General features: G+C 55.9%; 1 protein-coding gene across 1 annotated transcript in view; it reads left to right on the forward strand.

Annotated features, from left to right (window-relative positions):
- The window catches only part of NPAS2 (neuronal PAS domain protein 2), a 140,135-nt gene extending 121,243 nt beyond the window's left edge, over window positions 1-18,892 (forward strand). Inside the window, exons 14-20 of the mRNA XM_081155769.1 lie at window positions 205-299; window positions 3,169-3,258; window positions 6,132-6,278; window positions 11,473-11,670; window positions 12,920-13,095; window positions 13,396-13,488; window positions 17,785-18,892. Of these exons, the coding sequence (XP_081011895.1) occupies window positions 205-299; window positions 3,169-3,258; window positions 6,132-6,278; window positions 11,473-11,670; window positions 12,920-13,095; window positions 13,396-13,488; window positions 17,785-17,992 (1,007 nt within the window). The 3' untranslated portion in view covers window positions 17,993-18,892. The remainder of the gene's footprint in view (window positions 1-204; window positions 300-3,168; window positions 3,259-6,131; window positions 6,279-11,472; window positions 11,671-12,919; window positions 13,096-13,395; window positions 13,489-17,784) is intronic.
- Window positions 18,893-21,972: the final 3,080 nt, after the last annotated feature.

Consider the following 21,972-nt stretch of genomic DNA (forward strand, 5'->3'; position numbering starts at 1 on the left):
GCTCGGGTGGTCCGCGTCACTCCCTGCTCCCGGGCCGGGGGCTGGCAGACGGTGGCTCTGGGCCCCACTTGGTCCCGCAGGGCACCCTTCACCAGAGGTGGCAGTCCAGCCCGAGGGTCACACGCCCCAGGGCCGTGCACCCTCCTGATGAGGAAGCTGTTCGGGGCGTGTGAGCCGGGAAGGTAACCTGTCCCTCTCTTCCAGCCGCTCCAAGCACGCTGATGGCAGAAGCCAGCACCACAGCGGCGCCGAGACCGGCGCCCCGGCCCAGAGAGCTCGGCCCGGCAGCCACTGCGCCGGTACGTGTGCGACCCGCCTCTCAGCCAGGGCGCGCTGCTCTGCCCGGCCGAGCCACAGACAGTGCCGCACCGCCCAGAGACTGAGCGTGGGGGCCGCAGGCGGGGGTGGGAAGCTAGGCGGTTTCTTTGGCAACTAATTTTAAATATTCTCATACCAAAATTAACATGGATGTATACATTCCTAAAGTGCAAAATCCAGATGAGTTTTAAAGATAAAGCTCAAAACTTCAAGCCTGGGGTCACACGCCAGAGCCCTGGGGGGACATGATAGGACCCTCCTGTTCTGGATCCCCTTTTCCTCCGGCGGAAATGTTTGAGAAGCTTGGTTGTCAACAAAAATGGGCCTCTGCATACAGCAGGCAGTGTTCTTGGTACACGCTTCCTCTCCAGGGCGTCGGGCGATACTCCGGTCACCTAATGCCACGCAGCAAGCCATGTCACACTGAGGGACGTGGCCACTGTCATTCTTCATGTCCACGGACCCTGGGTCGGGAATTGAGAGAGGGCCCCCTGGGGATGGCTCTTCTCAGCTACAGGTGTCGAGGCCTCACCAGCCGGGCTGGGAACCCTACCCCAGGTGCCTGCACTCACGTGCCCCTCACCTGGGCTGGGCCAGCTAAGACTGTCCACCACTGACGGGCACAGGCCTGTCCATGCTTTGGGCTCCTTTGGCACAGTGGCTGGGTTCCCCGAGGGAATGCCTGGAGAGGGAGCTCTCCACGAGGGCCAGGCAGGGGCCCCAGGGCGCTCTGACCTTGCCTGGGGCGGGCACAGCAGCTCCACTGACCCTCCTCCTGCCCTCTTGGGTCAAAGCAGTCACAGACCCACCCATAGAGAGGGACACAGACCTCTGCCTCTAGACAGGAGACGTGTCAGGAATTTTAAGGGCCACATCCAGACAGTTGCCAACTACCTCACACCCATCTTTTGCTGACATTTTGGAGATGGGAGTAAATGTGCCACCTCCCTGCCTGCCGTCACCACGAAGATTATGTGCACGCTGCGTGGAAAGCGTGAGTGACACGTTCTTTTCAAATAGATTATGACAAAGACCACTTTCTTCCCACGCCAGACGGGCCATCTCCTCCCAGCCGTGCCCCGGACACAGTGGGAGAACCAAAACCAGTCCTTGGTTTACCCCTGTGCCTGGGATTCTCACTCAAAACAAAGTCTCCTCTTGTCATTTCCTCCCCACGTTGTCCCAAAGGCACTGTCCACTGGGGCTGCTTTTTATAGTCCTGAGGGAATAGGGGGAGTTTGGGAATAACTTCAGAACACTTTTACTTTTATTTATTTATTTTTATTGGTGACACAATTACAGATGCCCCCTATTCTCCCCGCACTTACCTGACCCACCGCCGGCCTTCCCCACACTATTGTCTGTGTCCATGGCTTATGCATATAAACGTACAAGTTCTTTGATTAATGCCCCCCGACTCCCCCACCTCCCCTCTGAGATCCCTCAGTCTGCTCCATGCTTCCATGTCTCTGGACCTATTCTGTTCATCAGTTTATTTTGTTCTTTAGATTCCACATGTAAGATCATGTGATGTTTGTCTCTCTCTGCCTGGCTTATCTCACTCAGCATAATACTCTCCAGGTCCCTCCACACTGTCCCAAAGGGCACGAGATTCTTCCTCTTTACAGCTGCGTAGTGTCCATGGTGTGAATGTCCCCCAGCTTTTCATCCATCAGCTACTGATGGGCACTGGGGCTGTTTCCAGATCTTAGCTGTTGTAAACTGTGCTGCTATGAACACAGGGGTGCATAGATTCTTTCTGATTAGTGTTTCAGGATTCTTAGGATACATCCTAGAAGTGGGATCACTGGGTCAAGAGGCAGCTCCATTTTTAATTTTTTGAGGACCCTCCACACTGTTTTCCACAGTGGCTGCCCCAGTCTGCATCCCCACCAGCAGTGCACCAGGCTCCCCTTTCTCCACACCCTCGCCAGCACTTGTAGTTTGGTGACGTGTTGATGGAGCCATTCTGACAGGTGTGAGGTGACACCTCATTGTGGTTTAATTTGCATCTCTGAGGATTAGTGACTTGGAGCATATTTTCATATGTCCCTTGGCATCTGCATGTCCTCTTTGGAGAAGTTTCTATTCAGGTCATCCATCCATTTTTTAATTGTTCAGTTGTATGAGTTCCTTATATATTTTGGATATCACCCTTTATCAGATGTGTCATTGATAAATTTGTTCTCCCACACAGTGGGCTCCATTTCGTTTTGTTGATGCTAAGGGTTTCATTTTTTATATACATTTTCTTCCCACCCACCCAAGTGATCAGAGAACAAGTTCTGTCACTGACATGACTTCCCAGGAGTCTCTCTAACAGATTCCAGGCAGAGTCTAGAAAATTGCACCCAATATTCACTGCCCAGATGCGTTCATGGACATAGATGTGCATGATGTGTCTGTCTGTCTACATTAGTGTTGAGCAGAAAGGGTAAAGTCCACATGCAAAGCCAACACTGCTTACTGCTAAGAATTTATCAGATTGGGAGAAGAGCAACTTAATCCACCAAGAATGGAATCTGGACAGGAGGCCCGGGAGGGGAAGTGGCACAGAGCTGCCAATCTCCAGCAGGTAGCAGCAGCTTTGCAGAGCACGCTCTGGCAGAAGGCATCATGCACCCTGAGTGATCCCAGAACCTTGCTCAAGGACCACCTGCACCCTGCACCTGCCTGCTATCCCACCTTTCCCAGGAAACACAAACGTTTGCCTTCCAGAAGTGAGCTCTTCGCTCTAGTACAGACAGGCCTCCTTTAAGCCAGAAAATTCAGCCAGCTAAGAGACAGAACCCCAGTCCCTCTGTCACAGTGCAGAAGCAGTGTCTGTTAACAGAACCCTCTCTTCCCCAGGCTCCCCTGTCTGTCTCATCATCCTGTGACCTTTCACAGCAGCTCCTGCCTCAGACTATTTTGCAGAACCTACCTGTCCCCCTGGCACAGGTGAGTCTGGGACTGGGGGGCAAGGGGAATCTGGCAGTGGGAATTCCCCAAGACAGAGTGTATGGTGTCCTCTTGAGTGTGGGGGTGCATGGGTGCTAATGTGTAGCATGCACTTAGGTACCAAGGTGCAGGCAGAGCCTGTTGAGCTACAGACTTTTTTCCACATCTGTCCCTCTCACCATTCTCATCTCCAGAGGCATTCTCTTTGTTGTTTTCTCCAGTATCTGTTTCTCAGTCTTTTAATCTTTGTTCATCTCCCTGCCATTTATCTGTATTCCTCTCATTTTTTATGACTCCAAATTGGCCCTGATATTTTAGAAAAGATCTGAATTAGGCCAAATATCATAGGAAAACTGAAAGGCTCTAAAGCTGTGAGTCAAGTACTGTAAATATCACATTTGTTTTAAAAAAGGGAAGTGGTCATGGCTTTGCTGAGTAGCTCCTTCCTTGTCTCAACAACATTCACGAGTTACTGTTTGAGTCTGTCTGTGAGCTAGTGCAAGGGATGCAGAGATGCTTGTTACATAGCCCCTGTTCTTTGTACTGAGTTTAACTGAAAGTTGGGCATAGAAGAGAGAAACCACCATGGCAGGGCATGTGTTTTTATACAACCAGTAGGAAAATATTCTGCCTAGGAAAGTCCAATGTACCTTCCCAGAGAAGGTGACACCTGAGCTGGGCCTGGAAGGATGGGTAGAAGGTTGCCAAATGAAGAGGTAGAGGGTCAGCAGGGAAGTGGGACCCAGGTGTGTGCTTCAGCAGGGAGTTTTGAAGTGTCTGACGTGCTTGAGGTCTGGTGAGACATTGAACATATGCCCCATCAGCAGTGGTCTCGAATGTCCCTGGAAAGGGAAAGACGTGCGAGCACACACTTCTTCCCAGGGTCAGGTTTGAGTAAGGATATGAAAGCTACTCACTTAGAGTCAACTAGTTAAATAGTCTGTATTCGTCCTCATTAGGGAAAGAAATAAAGGGCTTGTTTATGTTCAAATTTGATAATGAAATTTTTGCCTATTTCAATCCAAAGGTACATGAAATGAGAATCCCTTTAACTTCTTGGTCTTTCTTAGTCAGGAATTTCTTTGTTTTATAATAGACATATAATGGGTGGTTAAGGCCCTTTGGGAATTCTAATTTTTCACTTACTGAACCTCATTTTAATGAACGGTAACAGTTCTTAGTCCATTAGGCATATTATATTTAATAAAGACTGAATTCTTTAGGACAGTGTTGCATAGTGCTGACCTTTCAAGCCCTGCAGTCCTTCTCATACCTACCCATGTGCAACATGAGTTCTACAGTTTTCTCTTTCCCTCACTGAGGTTCTCACCTTGTCAGGAAAAGGGGGGGAAACAATCCAAAATCTAGAAAATGGTTATCTGGGAAACTGTTGGTTTTGCTTCATGCTGTGTTTCTAAAACGTCTCTAAGTTGGAGTAGCTCTCTGTATGGAAAAGGCCCTGATCTTGAGCAGAATGCTTGGTTGTCTTGAATGCCTTGAGAAAATAAGAATCGCACTAGAAGTAACACGAAACGCAGTGCTGGCCCCGGAGGGCTGCCCAGGCTTCTCAGCCCAGAAAGTCTGTGCTGCATGTGCCAGGAGTATCCCTGAATATGTCTTGGCTTTCGAGAACTTACCACAGAAGGTTTTGTGTTTTGTTTTGTAAATATGTTTTTATTGACTTTTTAGAGAGAGAAGAAGAGGGGGAGAGAGAGAAACATCAATGAGAGAAAAGCATCCATCAGCTGCCTCCTGCAGGCCCCGTCCTGGGGATTGTGCCCTGACCAGGAATCGAACCAGTGACACCCCAGTGCATGGGACAGTGCCCATCCAATTGAGCCACGCCGCCCAGGGCATTGTGTTTTGTTTTTTAAATTAAATATCTGATCTAGTTTGTTTTCTTTCTCAGTCAAATTCTTTTTCAAAATCCCAGCTGAGTGCTCGGATTTCTTACCTTCTACTGAAGATTTCTGCGATGCTGCCTGGACTAGTGTAGGTACTTTAAACTCACCTCCCATTCCGTGGTGCACCCTCTCCACGGGCCCGCGTGGGAGCAGATAGGTAACAGCGAGCAGAGATCACCTGCAGGAATTTCCTAAAGCCAGCCTCAGCCCCAGACAGGGATTCGAAGGCGAAAGGAAAGGGAGACAGTGCTCCTGACAAGGCAGATACCAACGTCCCTCCTAGGTCCCCTCTGTCCGTGCTACACGGACGGGGTGAATGCTGGGCGATGTTTATGCCTCTCCCTTGTTCTGTCTTTGCACGGATTTCTAAGAAAAGCCTAGCCGAAGTGAGCCTGGGGGGGGGGGGGGGGGGGACAAGGACTCCCTGGCCCAGGCTGGCTGGTTGGAGAGCAGGGCTTGGTGACCTGTGCCGTCAAGTTCAAGCTCTTGGGGAGCAGTTACGGAAGAGCCCTGCCCTCCAGGACCAGGTTCAGGATAACGAGCGATAGGACCCGAAAGGGCCTGTGCAATGTCCCCTGCAAATCTTCACGCCCGAGATGAGAGGGGGGAAAGGGGGGGGCTGTCAGGCTCCCTGCTTCTGAATTCTTGTCCAAGACCATGTGTCCGTCTGATGAAATTTGAACTCTCTGTGTAAGCGTTGCTTGCAGAAGCTTGTCGCGCTCTGGGCCCTTCCAGGCGGCAGAGTCGTAAACCAGGCCTGCGGCTGGTGGGCCCGAGGCGAGCACGCGGGGCTGCGGGGACGCCCAGCCCGGCCCACAGCCCCTGCTCCGGCCACGGTCGCTCATCAGGGACTGAGAGGAGCGGAGAGGGGACAGAAATGGAAGTGGGCAGGACCGCTCAGAGGACAGCAGGGTGTCTGCACGGCGGAAATAACCCTTTCACCCGGTTGTTTCCACCTCCACCTCGAAGCTGCCGGCGCCGGCCAGCATGTTCCAGACCCTCCGGGACCAGCTGGAGCAGCGGACGCGGATGCTGCAGGCCAACATCCGGTGGCAGCAGGAGGAGCTGCACAGGATCCAGCAGCAGCTGTGCCTGGTCCAGGACTCCAGCGTCCAGGTGACGCCCTGCCCTCCCGCTCTCACTGTGTCCGGGCCACCCTCCCGGCGCAGGACCCTCCTTCCCGGTGCGGCCCGCAGCCTGGCCGGGCCCTGCCTGCCGAGCCTGCCGGACCCTCAAGGCAGAGCCCGGGAAGGAGCCCCCCGCCCCCGTCCCAGCTCCGGCCGGCCTGAGGTTCGCATGACGCCGGCCTCACCCCCCCTGGTCGGCACGTATCTGCTGCCCCACCTGCATTCTCCTTCCCAGGCCGGGAGGGAACCGCCCTGTACTGAAGGCAGCCACCCTCCGCGGGTGTGCCCTCCGCCCGTCACCGCTCTCCCGGCACCCGCCCAGGCTGCCGCTCCCTCTCCTTGAAGGCAGGCGTGGGGGACATGGGAAGGGATGAAATCTGCACCCTGGGGGGCAGCCCCGGGCACCCCCGGCCACCCGCCGTGGGGCACTCCGCGCTCTCACAGCAGCAGCCTTTAGCTGCAACCCCCGTCGTCACTTCTTTGAATCCTTTGCAGAGTTTCTTCTTGGAGGAAACTCTGTATGTTGGCTCTATTTCAAGGATGAATTATTTTTAACCAAGTGTCTCTATGTCAGTCCAGGGCTGTTTTCCTTCCAAAGTGCCCTTTTCTGACCCAGCCTTTCATTGTAAATGTAATTCTAGCTCACTTGGGAATCTGCCTGAGAGCTCTAAGCCTTTCTACCCCCTCAGGAGAAACAGGAAACAGAGCAGACACCTGGGGAAACGGCTGGAGCTCTGTCCCTGCCCATCCCCTCGCTGTCCACGCGGACCCCCCACTGGCCACACAGCTCCCAAGAGACAGCAAGAGAGGTTACTGGGCGGTGGGGGCCCCGGGGCAAGCTGTCCTGGGTCCCTGGGCTCCCAAAGGTGCCCTTGCACATCCCTCTGTGCCCAGGGCTGGCTCCCCCAAGAGGCCAGCGGTCAGCAAGGCCCAAGCCTCCTGCGCAGTGTCGCCCAGTCCTCTGTACCTGTGCCGAGCAAGCCACAGCCGCCCCCAGAGCCCCGCTGCTCTCCCCAGCCCCACCTCCTCAGAGACACCCCGAAACTGGTGGGGTGAAAGAAATGGACCACTGAGGTGTCGAAGTCCCTGCTTACTGATTCTTGCCCAGTTGCAATCTTTTCTTACTGATCCAGGGTCTGAGTGGTGGAACTTGCCCGACCCGATGATCTGGAGTCTGTGCACCACTAGGAAGGGGGGACGGAGCAGGAAACTCGGGAAGCGAGGCTGGCAGGGAACACCCTCCCCAGAGCCTCGCTCTAGGCTGCCTCTCACTTGAGGGCAGCCGAGCCATCGCTCCTCGCGTGGCCAGTGCGCTCTGCGGGCCGGGGGCGTGGGAATCCGGCCCTCGCCCTGCCTCCGCCCGCCCGGCTCTGTGCTCATCCCTGTGACCTTAGCTTTGCAGTGGAATTTTCCAGAGACTATGAAAACCCACAGATAGCCAGCCAGAGAGCATTTCCTCCAGCAGCCTTCCTTGTATTTTTGTAAGTTTAGATATTTAAAGGAATACCTTCCAAAATTTTAGCCAAAGTGTGATACTGTTTAGGAAAAAACCTCTATGATTCAATCAGAAGGAAAAACAAGTAAAAATCCCTCTACTCCCCCCAAAAAGTGGGCAGGCGGGTTAAATAACAGTGGCAAAGCGTGGGCGTTGCTGAGGCCGGTAAAGATGCGTGGGCGCCTCTGGGAGGCCCTGGGAGGGCCGGCCTCGCAGAGGGAGCAGGTAAGAAGGAAACCACGCGCGTGTAGGACGGGCTTGTTCTTGAAAATCAGAAGTACGGGTTTTCTCTGATGACTTTTCCACTTGAGTTAAGGAACTGTTTCTCTCATGCTCTCTGTAAAATGGAGCCCGGGGCCCTTTGAAGAGGTCACCCTCTCGAGCCATAAAATTCCACCCTGCTGTTGACAGGGGCGGGCTGTGCCCAGCAGCAAACCCGAGTGGCCCCAACAGGGCCCTTTATCCTAACTCAGTGGGCTCGCCTACCTCACCGTTGGCTCGGAGCCTTCACTGGGGCTGTGTGTGCCTGGGTGCTGCTGAGTGTGGGCTTTATTTAAAGGCTGGGTTATGAGGGAGAGTCCTGTTGCGTTTGCACCCAGCTGCAGTCACAAAGAAGAGGCTCCCCAGGGAGTGTTCTGCAGAGGGCTCTGTCCCGCTTTCTTTTGAGAGCATGTGCGCCCTCTGCTGGCTGTTAAGGAGATGCCAGGAAGGACACCTGTAACAACAGCAAGTGATGTTCTCCCTCCCTCCCTCCCTCCCTCCCTCCCTCCCTCCCTCCCTCCCTCCCTCCCTCCCTCCCTCCCTTTTTCCTTTTCTTTCTTCTATCCACCCACCATCCATCCATCCATTCATCCATCCACCCTCCACCCATCCACCCACCATCCACCCACCATCCATCCATCCACCTTCCACCCATCATCCATCCATCCACCCTCCACCCATCCTCCCACCATCCACCCACCATCCATCCATCCACCCTCCACCCATCCACCCACCATCCATCCATCCATCCATCTCCCACTCATCCACCCACCATCCATCCACCATCCATCCATCAATCCATCCATCCATCCATCTTCCACCATCCACCCACCATCCATCCATCCATCCATCCATCTCCCACTCATCCATCCACCATCCACCCACCATCCATCCATCAATCCATCCATCCATCCATCCATCCATCCATCCATCCATCCATCTTCCACCATCCACCCACCATCCATCCACCCACCATCCATCCATCCATCCACCCTCCACCCACCCACCCACCATCCACCCACCACCCATCCATCCATCCACCCTCCACCCATCCACCCACCATCCACCCACCATCCTTCCATCCACCTTCCACCCATCCACCCATCATCCATCCATCCATCCACCTTCCACCCATCCACCCACCATCCACCCACCATCCATCCATCCATCCATCCATCCATCCATCCATCCATCCATCCACCTTCCACCCATTCACCCACCATCCATCCATCCATCCATCCATCCACCTTCCACCCATCCATCCATCCATCCATCCATCCATCCATCCATCTTCCACCCATCCACCCACCACCCATCCATCTGGCAGATGCTCAGGCATTTAAGAGGTCACCCTCTTATCCCACTGTGGGGATACAGAGACAAACAGGATGAAACCATACATTAAGGGGACACAGTGGCAAACCAAGCCTATGTGCTGCTGTGAGGTGTGTGCTGTTAGTGTCACTGTTTTATTAGAGGAAACTAAGGCTTTGAAAAGTTATGAATATCACCCAAGGTCATACCACTAGTACATGGTGGGGTTGGAATTTGAGCTAAGGTATATCTGACTTAAGCTAGAGTATAGCCTGTCATAAACAAAGACTGTATTTATTTGACTTATAATCAGAAAGCAAATTGCATCCTACCAGAAAAGATGTATGTTATTGGGTTGACATTGGCTTTTTGCTGAAGTGCTGAAGTGTAGGTCACCCTCTGTCTGTAAACCAGCCATAGTATGATCGGTCACTGGGATTACACAAAGAACTCACCCTCAGACCGAATCTATACTCAGTGGATGCTGAATCTGAGATGATGGATGCCCAGAAAATTCTTTTAACTTCTAAAATGACAAAGAGCCCTCATAACAAACTGCAGACTCCTCTGTTAGGGCTGGACCTGTGGCAGGAAAGTGGGGAGCCCAGGTAGTGTGGTGGGAGGGGCACCTGATGGAAACCTAGGCCAGCTCAGCCTCTGGGACACGCTGAGCTCACCTCTGAGCGAGACACTGAGCTCCTGGTCTTTGCGTGCTCCCAGCCGCACCTGGTGTGGCTCCGCATCCACCCTCCCAAACCACTCACCACGTGTGGCCCCTAGGTTCTGTCATGAGTACATGGCTGCACTGCCCCGAGTGCAGGAATTGGGGTTCAAATTCCAGATGCTGGCTGGCAGAAAGGGCCTTTCCCTGAAAATTCAAAGGCAAAGCCTAACATGGAGCAGAGCACTTTATCAAGAGTCGGAATGCAGAGATAACACTGGATGGCTTTTTACTCCATGTGCTGCCTGAGCAAACGCCAGTTACTGTTCTGAATGCCCCAGAGAAGCTTTTGAAAAAGGGCTAGTTACAGGTCCTAAGCTTAAATTATTAAAACTATCAAAAGGTTTTTCTTAAGCTTTTAGAGTCAATTTGCAGATTATATTTTATTTACAAATCTACTAATTTGGTCTAAAAGAAGCAATGTTTTTACTTGTATTTATTTATGTTCAATTTGTTTATAAATGTAACAGATTGTAAATAATCAACATCACCTACCACAGCCATTAATTTCTCAATTTAATATATCTAAATCTTTCAAACATTTCACATACCTAACAAGGCATACACAAGTCTAAGAAGCACAGTCTTTGAAAGCACCTGGGCAATTCTTTTAAATCCAATACACCAAATTTATAAATGAGGTAGATCAAAGTTCTCACAAACATTTCAACACTCTTTAGAAACTTGATCAAATTCTCCTAAACCTTTCCAATTATAGCATCAGGCTCGAGGCCCACGCCTCTTAGGCGTCTGAGGACGTGTGCACAGGCCGGACCGGGCTGGGAGGCTTGTGTGACGTCATCGTCTCTGCAGCCCGCCGCCCTCCTGGGGCGGTCACCTGGTCAGCGGAGCAGATTTGCATCCCCGCTGGGAGCGCTGGGTGGGAGGGGCCCTCGGACGCGGGTGCAGACCCTGGTCACTGTCAGAGAGTCAAGTCTGAGTGCAGGTCAGCCAGCCCCTGCCCCCTCATCAGGTCATTCACGAGATAGTTCTCACTTCTAATAACAAACTGATAAGCCAGCCTAGACTCTATGCGAGTACATCAATTTATTATTTATTTCATTTTTCATTTACAGTTTATATTCAACATGATTTTGTATTAGTTTCAGGGATACGTACATCAGTTTACTGATAGGCCACCTGGTCCTGCGCGTCTTGACACTGAGAGCCCGTCGCAGGACAATACCCCCTGAGGTGGGGGCGCGTCCCCCTCTGGCTGGGCTCCGTCTCGGGGACCTTGCGCTGGGCGGCGGCCTCTGGGCACTTAGTGTCTCCGTGTCCAGTGAGAGGGAGAGCGAGAGCGCTGACCTCCTCCTGTGGACCTAGGAGGCAAGTACAGAGCTGCAGAGGCCCAGTGACCCCACCTTAAAGCCATTCCTGTTGTGCTTCCAGATGCTTCTGCAGCCGCCAGCTGTGTCCCTGAGCTTCAGCAGCACCCAGCGGCCCCACGCGCCACCGCAGCTCCCGCAGAGGGTGGCCCCGGGGACGCAGGCCCCACTCGCCGCCAGCCCTCGGCTGCCGGGGCAGCTCGCCTCTGCCCAGGTCCCAAACCAGCGCCTGCTCAGAGAATCCAGCGTGATATCCACCCAGGTAACCACCCCACCCGAGTCCCCACGCGTGCCCATCCTCTGCCCTGGTTTTCGCCACGCTCCGTGAGAACACAGGTGACCGCTCCCACTCACTGTCCTTGTCCCAGGGCAGCAGGCTCCTGGTCCCCCAGGTTCCCTTCCAGGCCTTTTCCTCACAGCCATTACCACTAACTGGAAGCTACCAGGGACCTCACCTCCTGACAGCTCGCCAGTCAGCAGACAGCAATAGCGCTGGAGGAAGGTGCCCTGGGCCTGCTCCGGAAGGTGCCAGCCCCAGCCTCCCAGGCCCTGCGCTCGCCCGTGGCCGTGGGCCAGTACACCTCTGCCGAGCCCTGCCCCCAGCCCCCAGGGCCGCGGAGATGGATGAGAGGCGTCCTTGACCTCGAGGACATAAACAGATAACATACAAGAAAATGTGGGTTGAGAGAGTTTAGCCCATCTTCACCCAAATTTAAGAGTTTTACTTTATAGCCTTTTGGTTCTAGAGGTCAACAGAAAAAAATAATAGCTGAGAAAAGCCAGGAAAACCCGAGTCAGGATTGACACTCCAGAGATTTCGGAGACGCTCTGAGAACTCGCTGTGGTGCCATCCTGTGAAACAGTAGAAAGCCCAGAGCAAACCCAAGCACATCCCCTCACTCACTGATCGTTCCACTCGACAAGTGTCTGCTGAGCACTCACTGTACACCAGGCACTAGGTTCTGGGCACCGAGGGACAGCAGTGACCAGAAAGAAATGAAAAACAATCTCTGGTCCAAGGGGGGAGAGAAGCAAATAGGTGAGAGTGCCAGCGAAGCAGACGCTGGTGACGGCGGGGGTCAGGAGGTTTCACCAGGTGGCCCGGGAGGGCCTCACTGATGATACTGAAGCAAAGACCGGAGGGGAGGGAACAGGGCGCATTGGTACTGGGGCGAAGAGCAATGCGGTTGGAGGAGTCAGCTAGTGCCAAGGCCCTGGGGCAGGAGAAGGCCCCGGGCCCCTGTGTCTGGAGTGGAATTTTTGAAGCAGAAAGTTGTTCAGTTCAACACACACACCTCTAACTTGTCTCCTGAGAGCCTGGCACTGTCCTAGGCCCCAGGATTTGAAGAATCCTTGAGGCGCTTACAATCCAGTGGGGAAGACAGTCATTCGGTCCTAAGTTAGACGAAAGGCCAGGGAGTGTTGAGGAAAGAAGTCTGGGAAGGGCTCCTGGAGAGGTGACACCTGAGGTGAGTATGGGTTTTACTTTTCTCATTAAAATAATGCTCCAGGGTCCCAACCCAGTGAGAAGCATGCAGCCACCACGGGGCAGCCGCCAGCCGGCGGGCAGCGCGAGGCCCCAGTTCGTGCTCCCAGCCGCTCAGAGCCTCACCACACCGGCTCCCCACTCCCCGGGCGCCAGCCAGGGCCCGCCCAGCCCCGACTTCGGCCAGGACCGGCAGCTCAGGTAGGGAGCCTTCCTTGTTCAGAAGGTGACTGAGGCCAGCTCGAGACTGTTCGTTCCAGCCCCTGCCTGCTGTAGATGGAGGCAGAGTTCAGATCTGAAGCCTCTGCGGTTGATCTCCGCTAACGCAGACGCAAGAGAGGCTGGGGGCCTGATGGCCTGAGAAAGTGGCCTGCTGTGAACGGAGTGGGCAAAGGGGTCTGGTCAGGCCCCCGGGCCCAGCCAGGCTGGCGGACGCCCCCAGCGCCCAGCAAGCCCGCGGTCTGGCGCTGATCAGCCCCACTGTCTCTCCTCTGCTTGAAGGCTGTTGCTGAGCCAGCCGATTCAGCCCATGATGCCCGGGTCCTGTGACATGCGGCAGCCCTCCGAGGTCGGCAGGACGGGACAGCAAGTCAAGTAGGTGGCCGGGCGGAGGGAGGAGGCCGAGCCCGCCCTGCGTGTCTCAGGCTGCAGGCCCTCACCTGCCTGACCAGCAGCTGGCCCCGTGGGGCTCACTCCGCTCAGAGGGAGCCACGCCCTTCAAAGGGCTCCCCTTAGCTTTTCCTCCACCACCTCCCATCTGAGCAGGTAAAACTCTGCTTAGAACAGGCCCCGAATGAGGCATTTCATTATATCCCTAGTTTTTCATCACCCTCTGATGTCTTTTTTTAAAGATGTTTTATTGATTTTAGAGAGAGAGGAAGGGAGAGGGAGAGAGAAACGTCGACGTGAGAGTGGAACACTGATCGGCTGCCTCCTGCCTCCCCGGGAACGGAACTGGCAGCCCTTGCTGCACGGGTGATGCCCTCCACCCGGCCACACAGGCCAAGGTCCGCCGGTGCCCTTACAGGTCTAAAGGCCTTGGCCCCTGGCAGGATCCCAGGAAGACAGAGCCCATGGCTCCAGCGGGCAGCAGGTGCTGGCAGGTCCCACAGGCACGCTCTGCCCGCTCTGCGCCCCAGAGCCACGCTACGGGACAGCGAGCCCTGTGCCTGCCGGACACACAGCTGTCCCTCTCCTCCCCCAGGAGACACCCCAGGACCAGAAGCAGCTTTACTCCCGTGTTTAATTCTAGAGACGAGGTTACTGGAGGCACAGAGGGGAGCTCAGAAAACCGCTGGGAAGCAGCTTCTGGCCCTTTGAGATGAAGCAGGTAGAGCTGTCTCTCGGGTGTCTTTCTGCACGAACGCGGCTCCGTCTGAGACAGGAGCCCACGGGGACGGTGCGGGCTAGTGAGGCCCGCAAGCCCACAGGCAGAGCCGCCCGGCCGTCCCCAGGACCGTCCCCGGGGGCTGTCCCCTGTGCCTTCCCTCCGCCGCTGACACCAGTGACAGAAGATGGCCCCTGAGCTTTCCCGAGGGTCGGGACCCGTAGCTACATCATTTCCTTCTGTCCTGAGAACGGCGGTGGCCGCGGGCCGAACGCGGGCTGCGGGAAGCTGTACATTCTCCCGGCGCTCTCGGCCGGGCGGGCCGGGCGGGGCCTGGGGCCCGCTTGGGCTTTCGCTCGTTCTCCCCATGTGATCCAAATGAGTGGGAACAAAAAACCTTGTTAGATCACTTTCCAGAGGGGCTTAAAATGCAGTCCAGTGGGCGAAAACGGACTCTTTTCTGGGTACCCTGCCATCTCCGGGCACCCCGATGATTTATTCCCTCCCCCTCTGCCCTGCCGCCCCTCCCGACAGGAGCTGACACTCCGCCTTCCAGGATTCTCGCTCTGCCTCCCACACAGAGGCCTCTTCGGGGGAGCCGGGAACCGCCAAGGCCTGTTTAAATGACCTCAGGCCGAAAAGTAACATTTCTAAACACACAGCGCCAGCTGGGCCCCCCTCACGGCCAAGCATCGGTGCCTCGTCGGTGCTCCCCTGAGCTCGCCCGCTGGCTGGGCGCGACCCGTCAGTGCCCGCCGTTATCTGGACCTCCCCCTTCATTTTTAATGGCTTATTGTGGCAGAATATAGAGAACATAAAGTCTACCATTTTAACCATTGTAAGTGTGGCATTAAGTGCATTCACAGCCTTGCTCAACCATCGCCACCATCCATCTCCTGGAATTTCCTTCCCCCCAAGCTGAAACTCCGTCCCCGTGGAGCACTGACTGCCCATCTTCCCTAAGCCGCCCCCCTGCTTCCCATGCCCATGAGGTGACCCCCCGGGCACCTCGCGGACGCGGCATCTCGCAGTATTCGTCCTGCGGCGGTTGGCTCGTTTCCCTCAGCGTAACGGCCTCGAGGCTCATCCAGGCCGCAGTGAGCGTGAGAATTTCCCTCCTTTCAAGGCTGGACGATGCCCTGTTGTACGTATAGACCCCACTTTGTTTGCCCTCCGCCCGTGATGGACACGGTGGCACTGTCCCTCGTGAATAACGTGCCGGGACCGTGATGCCCAAGTATGGCCTGAGCCCCTGCGCCTTCTTTCGGGCCTGTCCCAGAAGTGGGACGGCTGGATGTGCCTCCCCTGAGGGCATCGCCAGGCTGTGCCCGCAGTGCGGCACCATCTAACTCCCGGCAGGGCGCAGAGCCTGCAGTCCGCCCACGCCCGCATCGCCGCGTGTTATCCCCGGGGCCTTCCTGACCGTCGTCGTAGCGGATGTGAATGGCACCTCGCTTTTGCTCTGACCTGCGTTTCCCTGATGATTGGCGACGTTGATGTGCTTGTTGGCCACCTGCAGCTTTTTAGAGAAACGTCCATGCGAGACCCTTGCCCGTGTTTAATCAGAAGGTGGTTGGGTTGTTACAGGGATTTTCTCGTGTTCCGGACGTCAGTCCCCTTGTAGATACAAGATCTGCAGACTTTCCCCGGTGGCCTTCTCGCTCTGTGGACAGCGCCCTCTGATGCGCAGACGTTTTCCGTTTTGCTAAGACCTGACCTGTCTCCCTGTCCACTGCTGCCCGGCCATCGGCGCCAGGCGGACACCTCTTCCTTAAAGGCCTGTTTCCTGCCTGGGGAAACCAAACGGGTGTCCCCAGAGCCAGGCCAGGCTCCTGAGCGCAGGCGTGTGCGTGCCCAGCGCCCGCAGCAGCGCCCGCGCCCTCCCGCTGACGGGCCGGCGGAGCTGCCACCTGCACCCGCTCCGCAGCCACGGCGCCTCCTGCAGGCGGGCGCCGCCCGGGCGGGGGGCACGCCTGGCGCCGAGCCCGCCCCTCCCAGGCCTGGCCCTGCCCTGCCTTCAGGACAGAAATAAACCCCTGACAGATTGGTGTCTGAATCCTTAAAGTTCCTAAAATTCATAAATCTCAGAGGTTACAAATACGCACAGTATAAAAAGTTACATATAAACGTGTGTACGATATAATAGCGCCCACTGCTGTGCCTCCTACGGCTATGTGCTAAAGAGATCCGTTTTTAAAAAGCAATTTTTATTATGGCGTCCGTATTTTCAGAGCGAAAATTAGACCCTGGTGACTGTTTGTTGGACGTGTTACTATGTTTGTGCATCGAGTCTTTTACAAACATAAAGCTAAGTCACGTTCAAAGGCTCTTCAGGCTCCTCAGTAAGCACGCTGGTGCCCACGGTCGGTGTCCGGGAAGCCGGCCGCGCCTCCCCCGTGCTCGCTGGTAACGTCCAGCAATGCCAAGGACACTGGCCGTCCCTTCTGCACCCTGCCCTGCCCGGGCACCTTCAAAGCCATCGAAGAGTGTGCGGTGACAGACACTGAGAACAGTGCACGAGAGATGAAAAGCCATCCTCGAAGGTCCGGAATCCAGTGTAACTCCACAGCCACTCTCCCGTCCGTGGTGTGCTTTTCAAACCCCCGACAGAGGGAGACAGCTCACGCCTCAGCCTGGCACGTCCCGTCAGCCCGTAGGGCACAGGCGTGACCTGGGGCGGAGCGGACGCCGCGGGAGGCAGGCACAGCCCCAGGGAGAGCTAGAGGCCTCCCATATGTCGCCTCCGCAGCAGCAAAGGTGCAGGGTTCAGGGTGCGAGACCGCGCAGGCCCCTGGGTGCCCTCAGTCCCTGTGGGGCGGCGAGCGGAGATGTCACAGAGCGGCCGGGCTCCGGGTTAGTGCCGGGTGAGAGACGGGGCGGGGAGGCCTCCTGAAGGAAGGACGGGGGACACCTGCTGCAGAGCCAGACACGGGAAATGCTCGGAGCCGGGCGAATGGGTGGAGGTGAAGGGCGATGTTCCGGCAAGAGAGACCGCCTGGGCCGAACCCGAGGGGGGTGCCTGGCGGCTGCCGGCCGGGGTGGGCTGGGTCACGCGGAGAGGAGAGTCCACGGAGGGGCACAGTGGGAGGTGAGACCGAAGGTCCCCAGGTCCCCAGGCTGGGGTTTCTGAGCCGCAAGCAGGATGTTCCTTGGCAGAGCTGGCGAACGCAGGATTTGGGAGGAGCCGTGGAATGGGGCCAGCGGGGACAGTGTGCGGACCGCACGCGTGGTTGGTCTCTGCCCTGCCAGTCATCTGCATGTGGGTCAGCTTCCAACATCCGGAAACAGACAAGCTCCACGGGGACCGTGTGGGGACCGCGTGCGCACCGTGTGGGCCGGAGGGAGCCCTGCGCTGGCAGGACGCTGCCTGCAGAGCTCCCGCCGGCTGGTAGAACGCGGGGTTCCTCTCTCCCCCTCTCCCCCAAGGCCCGCCCGGCCCTCTCCCGAGACCCCAGCCGAGACCCCAGCCCGGAGGAGCCCCGGCTCTGGCCGTCGGCCTCAGCCCGGGAGCTGTGGAATCGCACAAGCACCTCTGGAGCCCTTTCCTTTCCTTCCCTTTCCAGGGGCAGGCGCCAACCGCCGGGCACAGCGCGCAGCAGGACTCGCCGCTTCTCTCCCGCTCCGCATGGCCGCCGGGGACCCTGGGCACCGCCCCGCAGCCCCGGCCTCCTCGCCCACCCCGGAGGGGCGGCAGCCGGTCCGAGTCCGCAGGCCTCCAGCGGCTGCCCCAGCAGTGCCCTGGCACCTCAGTCGGGCCCCAACCAGCTGTAGCCAGCGGGCGGACGGGAGAAGGGTTTGGCCTAGCCCTTGGCATCTGCGCGCTCTGCCGGCACCTCAGGTCTGCGGCTGGGCGCCATCGCTGGGGCAGGACGGCCGCATGGGGAGTGGTCAGCAGCCGTGGCCGGGCCCGGGCCGCTGCACTGCTCGGGCACACGGCTCCGTCACCGTCGGAGGGCTGGCCGCCCGCGCCTTCCAGCCGGCAGAGCCCGCCCGCCCTGCTCGCCACGCTGAGCCCCTTTCCTTTGCATCCCTGAAGCACCAGCTTGGAAACCCATTGAAGAGAACACAGAGTTTATTTTTCATTATTTTTAAGTGGTTGTTTTTGCTTTAATTTGCACAGCTGTGCAGAAGAGGTAACAGGCGCTTTCGATTTTTAAAAATAATAAGGTCTCGCGACTTCATTTGGAGGCCACAGCGACAGAAACAGCCGACCAGCCAGAGCGCGGGGCTGGGCCTTAACCGGCCGCAGCCCAGCCCTGCCGGCGGCTCCTTCCCCGAAAGACAGCGCTGGGCCGTTTCCTGGTTACTTCACTGACTGCGGCACCACGCGGACGGGAGCGAAGCACAGCCAGGCCGCTGGCAGCCCAGCAGCCTGAGAACTGGGCCCTGCGGGGGAGGCTGGCCGGCCGGCCGGCCGGGAGCCCTGCGCCTCGACACGCCCGTCACCGCCAGGCCCAGGGCTGGGTTTCCTTCTCAAAATGCACTTTGCTCTCTTTGTAAGCTTTGTTATGTTGAGATGTTTCTAAAGAAAAGAGTTTATGTAATTATAAGACGAAGTGGAGTGAATTGTACAGCTGTTGTCATAATGACCTATTTCTATATAAAATAAAATTGTATGGATTGTCTGTAAATTATTTTGTATCTGAGACACGGTTCCTTTCCCAAATATAAAAGTATAAAAGTTTTCTTGTGTTTTCCTGTGAGTGGGCGTTTCATAATAAATTAACAAATCTGGACAGTTTCTTCCGGAGGCGGTTTCTGTCCATCAGTAAACTCACTTCAGGATGTTTCCAAGGGAGACAGCCAACGGGACGCAGGCCACGGCCTGTGGGTTTGAGCTAAAACAGGTGCTCAGACAGGTCCCTGATTTTTCCATCAAATGTTGTGCCAGAAAAAAGCAAGGGTTCAGTTTAGAAATGACAGCAAAACAGACACACAAAACCAGAAGATGTGCCTGGAGGCACGTCGGCCTCGTAGACAGAGGTCACCTGCGGGGCAACAAGGCGCCTGCCCCGCGCTGGGCTGTGGGCCGCCGGCTCCGACGGCTGGCGCTGGGCCCGTGTGGCCGCGTGGGACGGGCACGTGTCGTGAAGGGGCACGCAGAGCCGCAGCGCACCTCCAGGCACCCATCCTCTCCCGTGACGCGTCGTGGTGCTGACACAGGGCGCCCGGCACGCTGTGACCGGGGCCCGGGGGACGGTGCTGCTCAGCAGCCCCTTTTCCACAGCCACGGGCCCAGAGGGTGAGCCCCCCTCACACATCCCGGGGCCCCACTGGCTCCCTGTGAAACGCGTCCCCTCCCAGGGCCGGGACCGGGTCGGGGGCCCAGAGGGTGAGCCCCCCTCACACATCCCGGGCCCCACTGGCTCCCTGTGAACCGCGTCCCCTCCCAGGGCCGGGACCGGGTCGGGGGCCCAGAGGGTGAGCCCCCCTCACACATCCCAGGCCCCACTGGCTCCCTGTGAAACGCGTCCCCTCCCAGGGCCGGGACCGGGTCGGGGGCCCAGAGGGTGAGCCCCCCTCACACATCCCGGGCCCCACTGGCTCCCTGTGAACCGCGTCCCCTCCCAGGGCCGGGACCGGGTCGGGGGCCCAGAGGGTGAGCCCCCCTCACACATCCCGGGCCCCACTGGCTCCCTGTGAACCGCGTCCCCTCCCAGGGCCGGGACCGGGTCGGGGGCCCAGAGGGTGAGCCCCCCTCACACATCCCAGGCCCCACTGGCTCCCTGTGAACCGCGTCCCCTCCCAGGGCCGGGACCGGGTTGGGGGCCCAGAGGGTGAGCCCCCCTCACACATCCCAGGCCCCACTGGCTCCCTGTGAACCGCGTCCCCTCCCAGGGCCGGGACCGGGTTGGGGGCCCAGAGGGTGAGCCCCCCTCACACATCCCGGGCCCCACTGGCTCCCTGTGAAACGTGTCCCCTCCCAGGGCCGGGACCGGGTCGGGTTTGAAAGGCTTAAGAGGCTGTCATACAAATACATCGAAAAGGAGTTTTGTTTGTCCCACGGTTGCTATATTCCTGGAAAAGGCTAAGTCTAAATTCTTCACGTGTCTTAGGATCACTTACTGTTTAAAGGAACCAGAAAGAACTTTTTAAAACCAGATGAATGACTTTGTAATTTAACTGGTTTGTAAATTGGAAGCTTTATAGGAAACTCTTCTGTAGAAGAGTTTGTATTTTAATGGGCTGTCAGGATCCTTACTTCTAAGTAAAACAAGATTTTTATTTTTTTTTAATTCTCGCCTGAGGATATTTTTTCCATTGCTTTCAGAGACAGTGGAAGGGAGAGACAGAGAGAGAAACAGACAGAAACATGGCTGTGGAGACACATCAACTGGTTGCCTCCAGAACGCGCCCCAACCAGGGCCGGGGAGCAAGCCTGCACCTGAGGTACATGCCCCTGGCTGGAATCGAACCCGGGACCCGTCAGTCCTCAGACCAATGCTCTAACCACTGAGCAACTGACCAGGGCTAAAACAAGATTTTTATGGAAATAGCATATTGATCACCCTAGGGTTTCTAGTTGGAGCCATAAGAACAGGGTGGCAAATGCCGTGCTACTTATTTAATCTGGCGTTGCTTAAATCTCACGCGTGTTCACAATCTGGATAAACTCAAACTCTTACCGTGTAATATTTCTTTAGGCCCACATGGCATGAGGGGAAATTAATCCCATGCTTTTCTTTTCTTTTTCTCTTTCCTTCTTTTAATCCCTAAGCTTTTTTTTTTTTTTGAGGAAAAGAGAAGCACTGATATGTTGTTCCACTTATTTATGCAGCATTGGGCCCTGACCGGGCATCAAACCTGCAACCTTGGTGCCTGGGGCCAGTGCTCTAACCCACTGAGCATCCCGGCCAGGGCTAATCTCTAAGCTTATGATTCATTTAATTTTGCTCATTAAAAGGCTGTTTTGCAACCCTGCCTGTTTCCGGAAAAAACAAGACCTTTCTATGGAAAACTATAGTCTTGGCTCATGAAAACTGACTGAAATGTGAACTCTGGAATATGCCACCTTTTTTACTTATTTTATTTTTAAATTAAATTTATGGGGGTGACATTGGTTAATAGGATCATGTAGGTTTCAGGTGTGGGTCTCTATGTTACAAGATCTGTATATTGCTCTGTGTGCCCCCCACCCAAAGTCAAATCTTCTCCCGTCACCATATATTAGGCCCCCTTCACCCCCACCCCCTTCCCTCTGGCAACCACCGCACTGCTGTTTGTGTCCACGAGCTTCAGTTTTATATCCCACATATGAGAGAAATCATATGTTCCTTAGCTTTTTCTGCCTGACTTATTTCACTTAGTGTAATATTCTCGAGGTCCATCCATGTTGCTGCAAACGGCAGTGTTTCTCCCTTTCTTAAGGCTGAGTAGTGTCCACTGCGTCCATGTCCCACGTCTTCTCTATCCAGTCCTCTATCACAGGGGACTTCGGTTGTCTCCATGTCTTGGCCACTGTAAATAATGTTGCAATGAATACAGGGGTGCGTATATCTTTGTGGATACATGTTTTGGAGTTTTTCGGGTACATACCCAGGAGAGGGATGGCTGGGTCGTATGGTAGCTCTATTCTTAATTTTTTGAGGAATCGCTAGGACTGTTTCCCACAGTGGCTGTGCCAGTCCACATTCCCACCAGCAGTGAGTGAGGCCCCCTTTTCTCCACAACCTCTCCGCACTTGCTGTTACCTGTCTTGCTGACAGTAGCCACTGTAAAGGTGGGAGGTGGTGTCTCATTGTAGCTTTGAT

This window comes from Miniopterus schreibersii (assembly GCF_964146895.1).
Source record: "Miniopterus schreibersii genome assembly, chromosome: 13".
Taxonomy (NCBI): domain Eukaryota; kingdom Metazoa; phylum Chordata; class Mammalia; order Chiroptera; family Miniopteridae; genus Miniopterus; species Miniopterus schreibersii.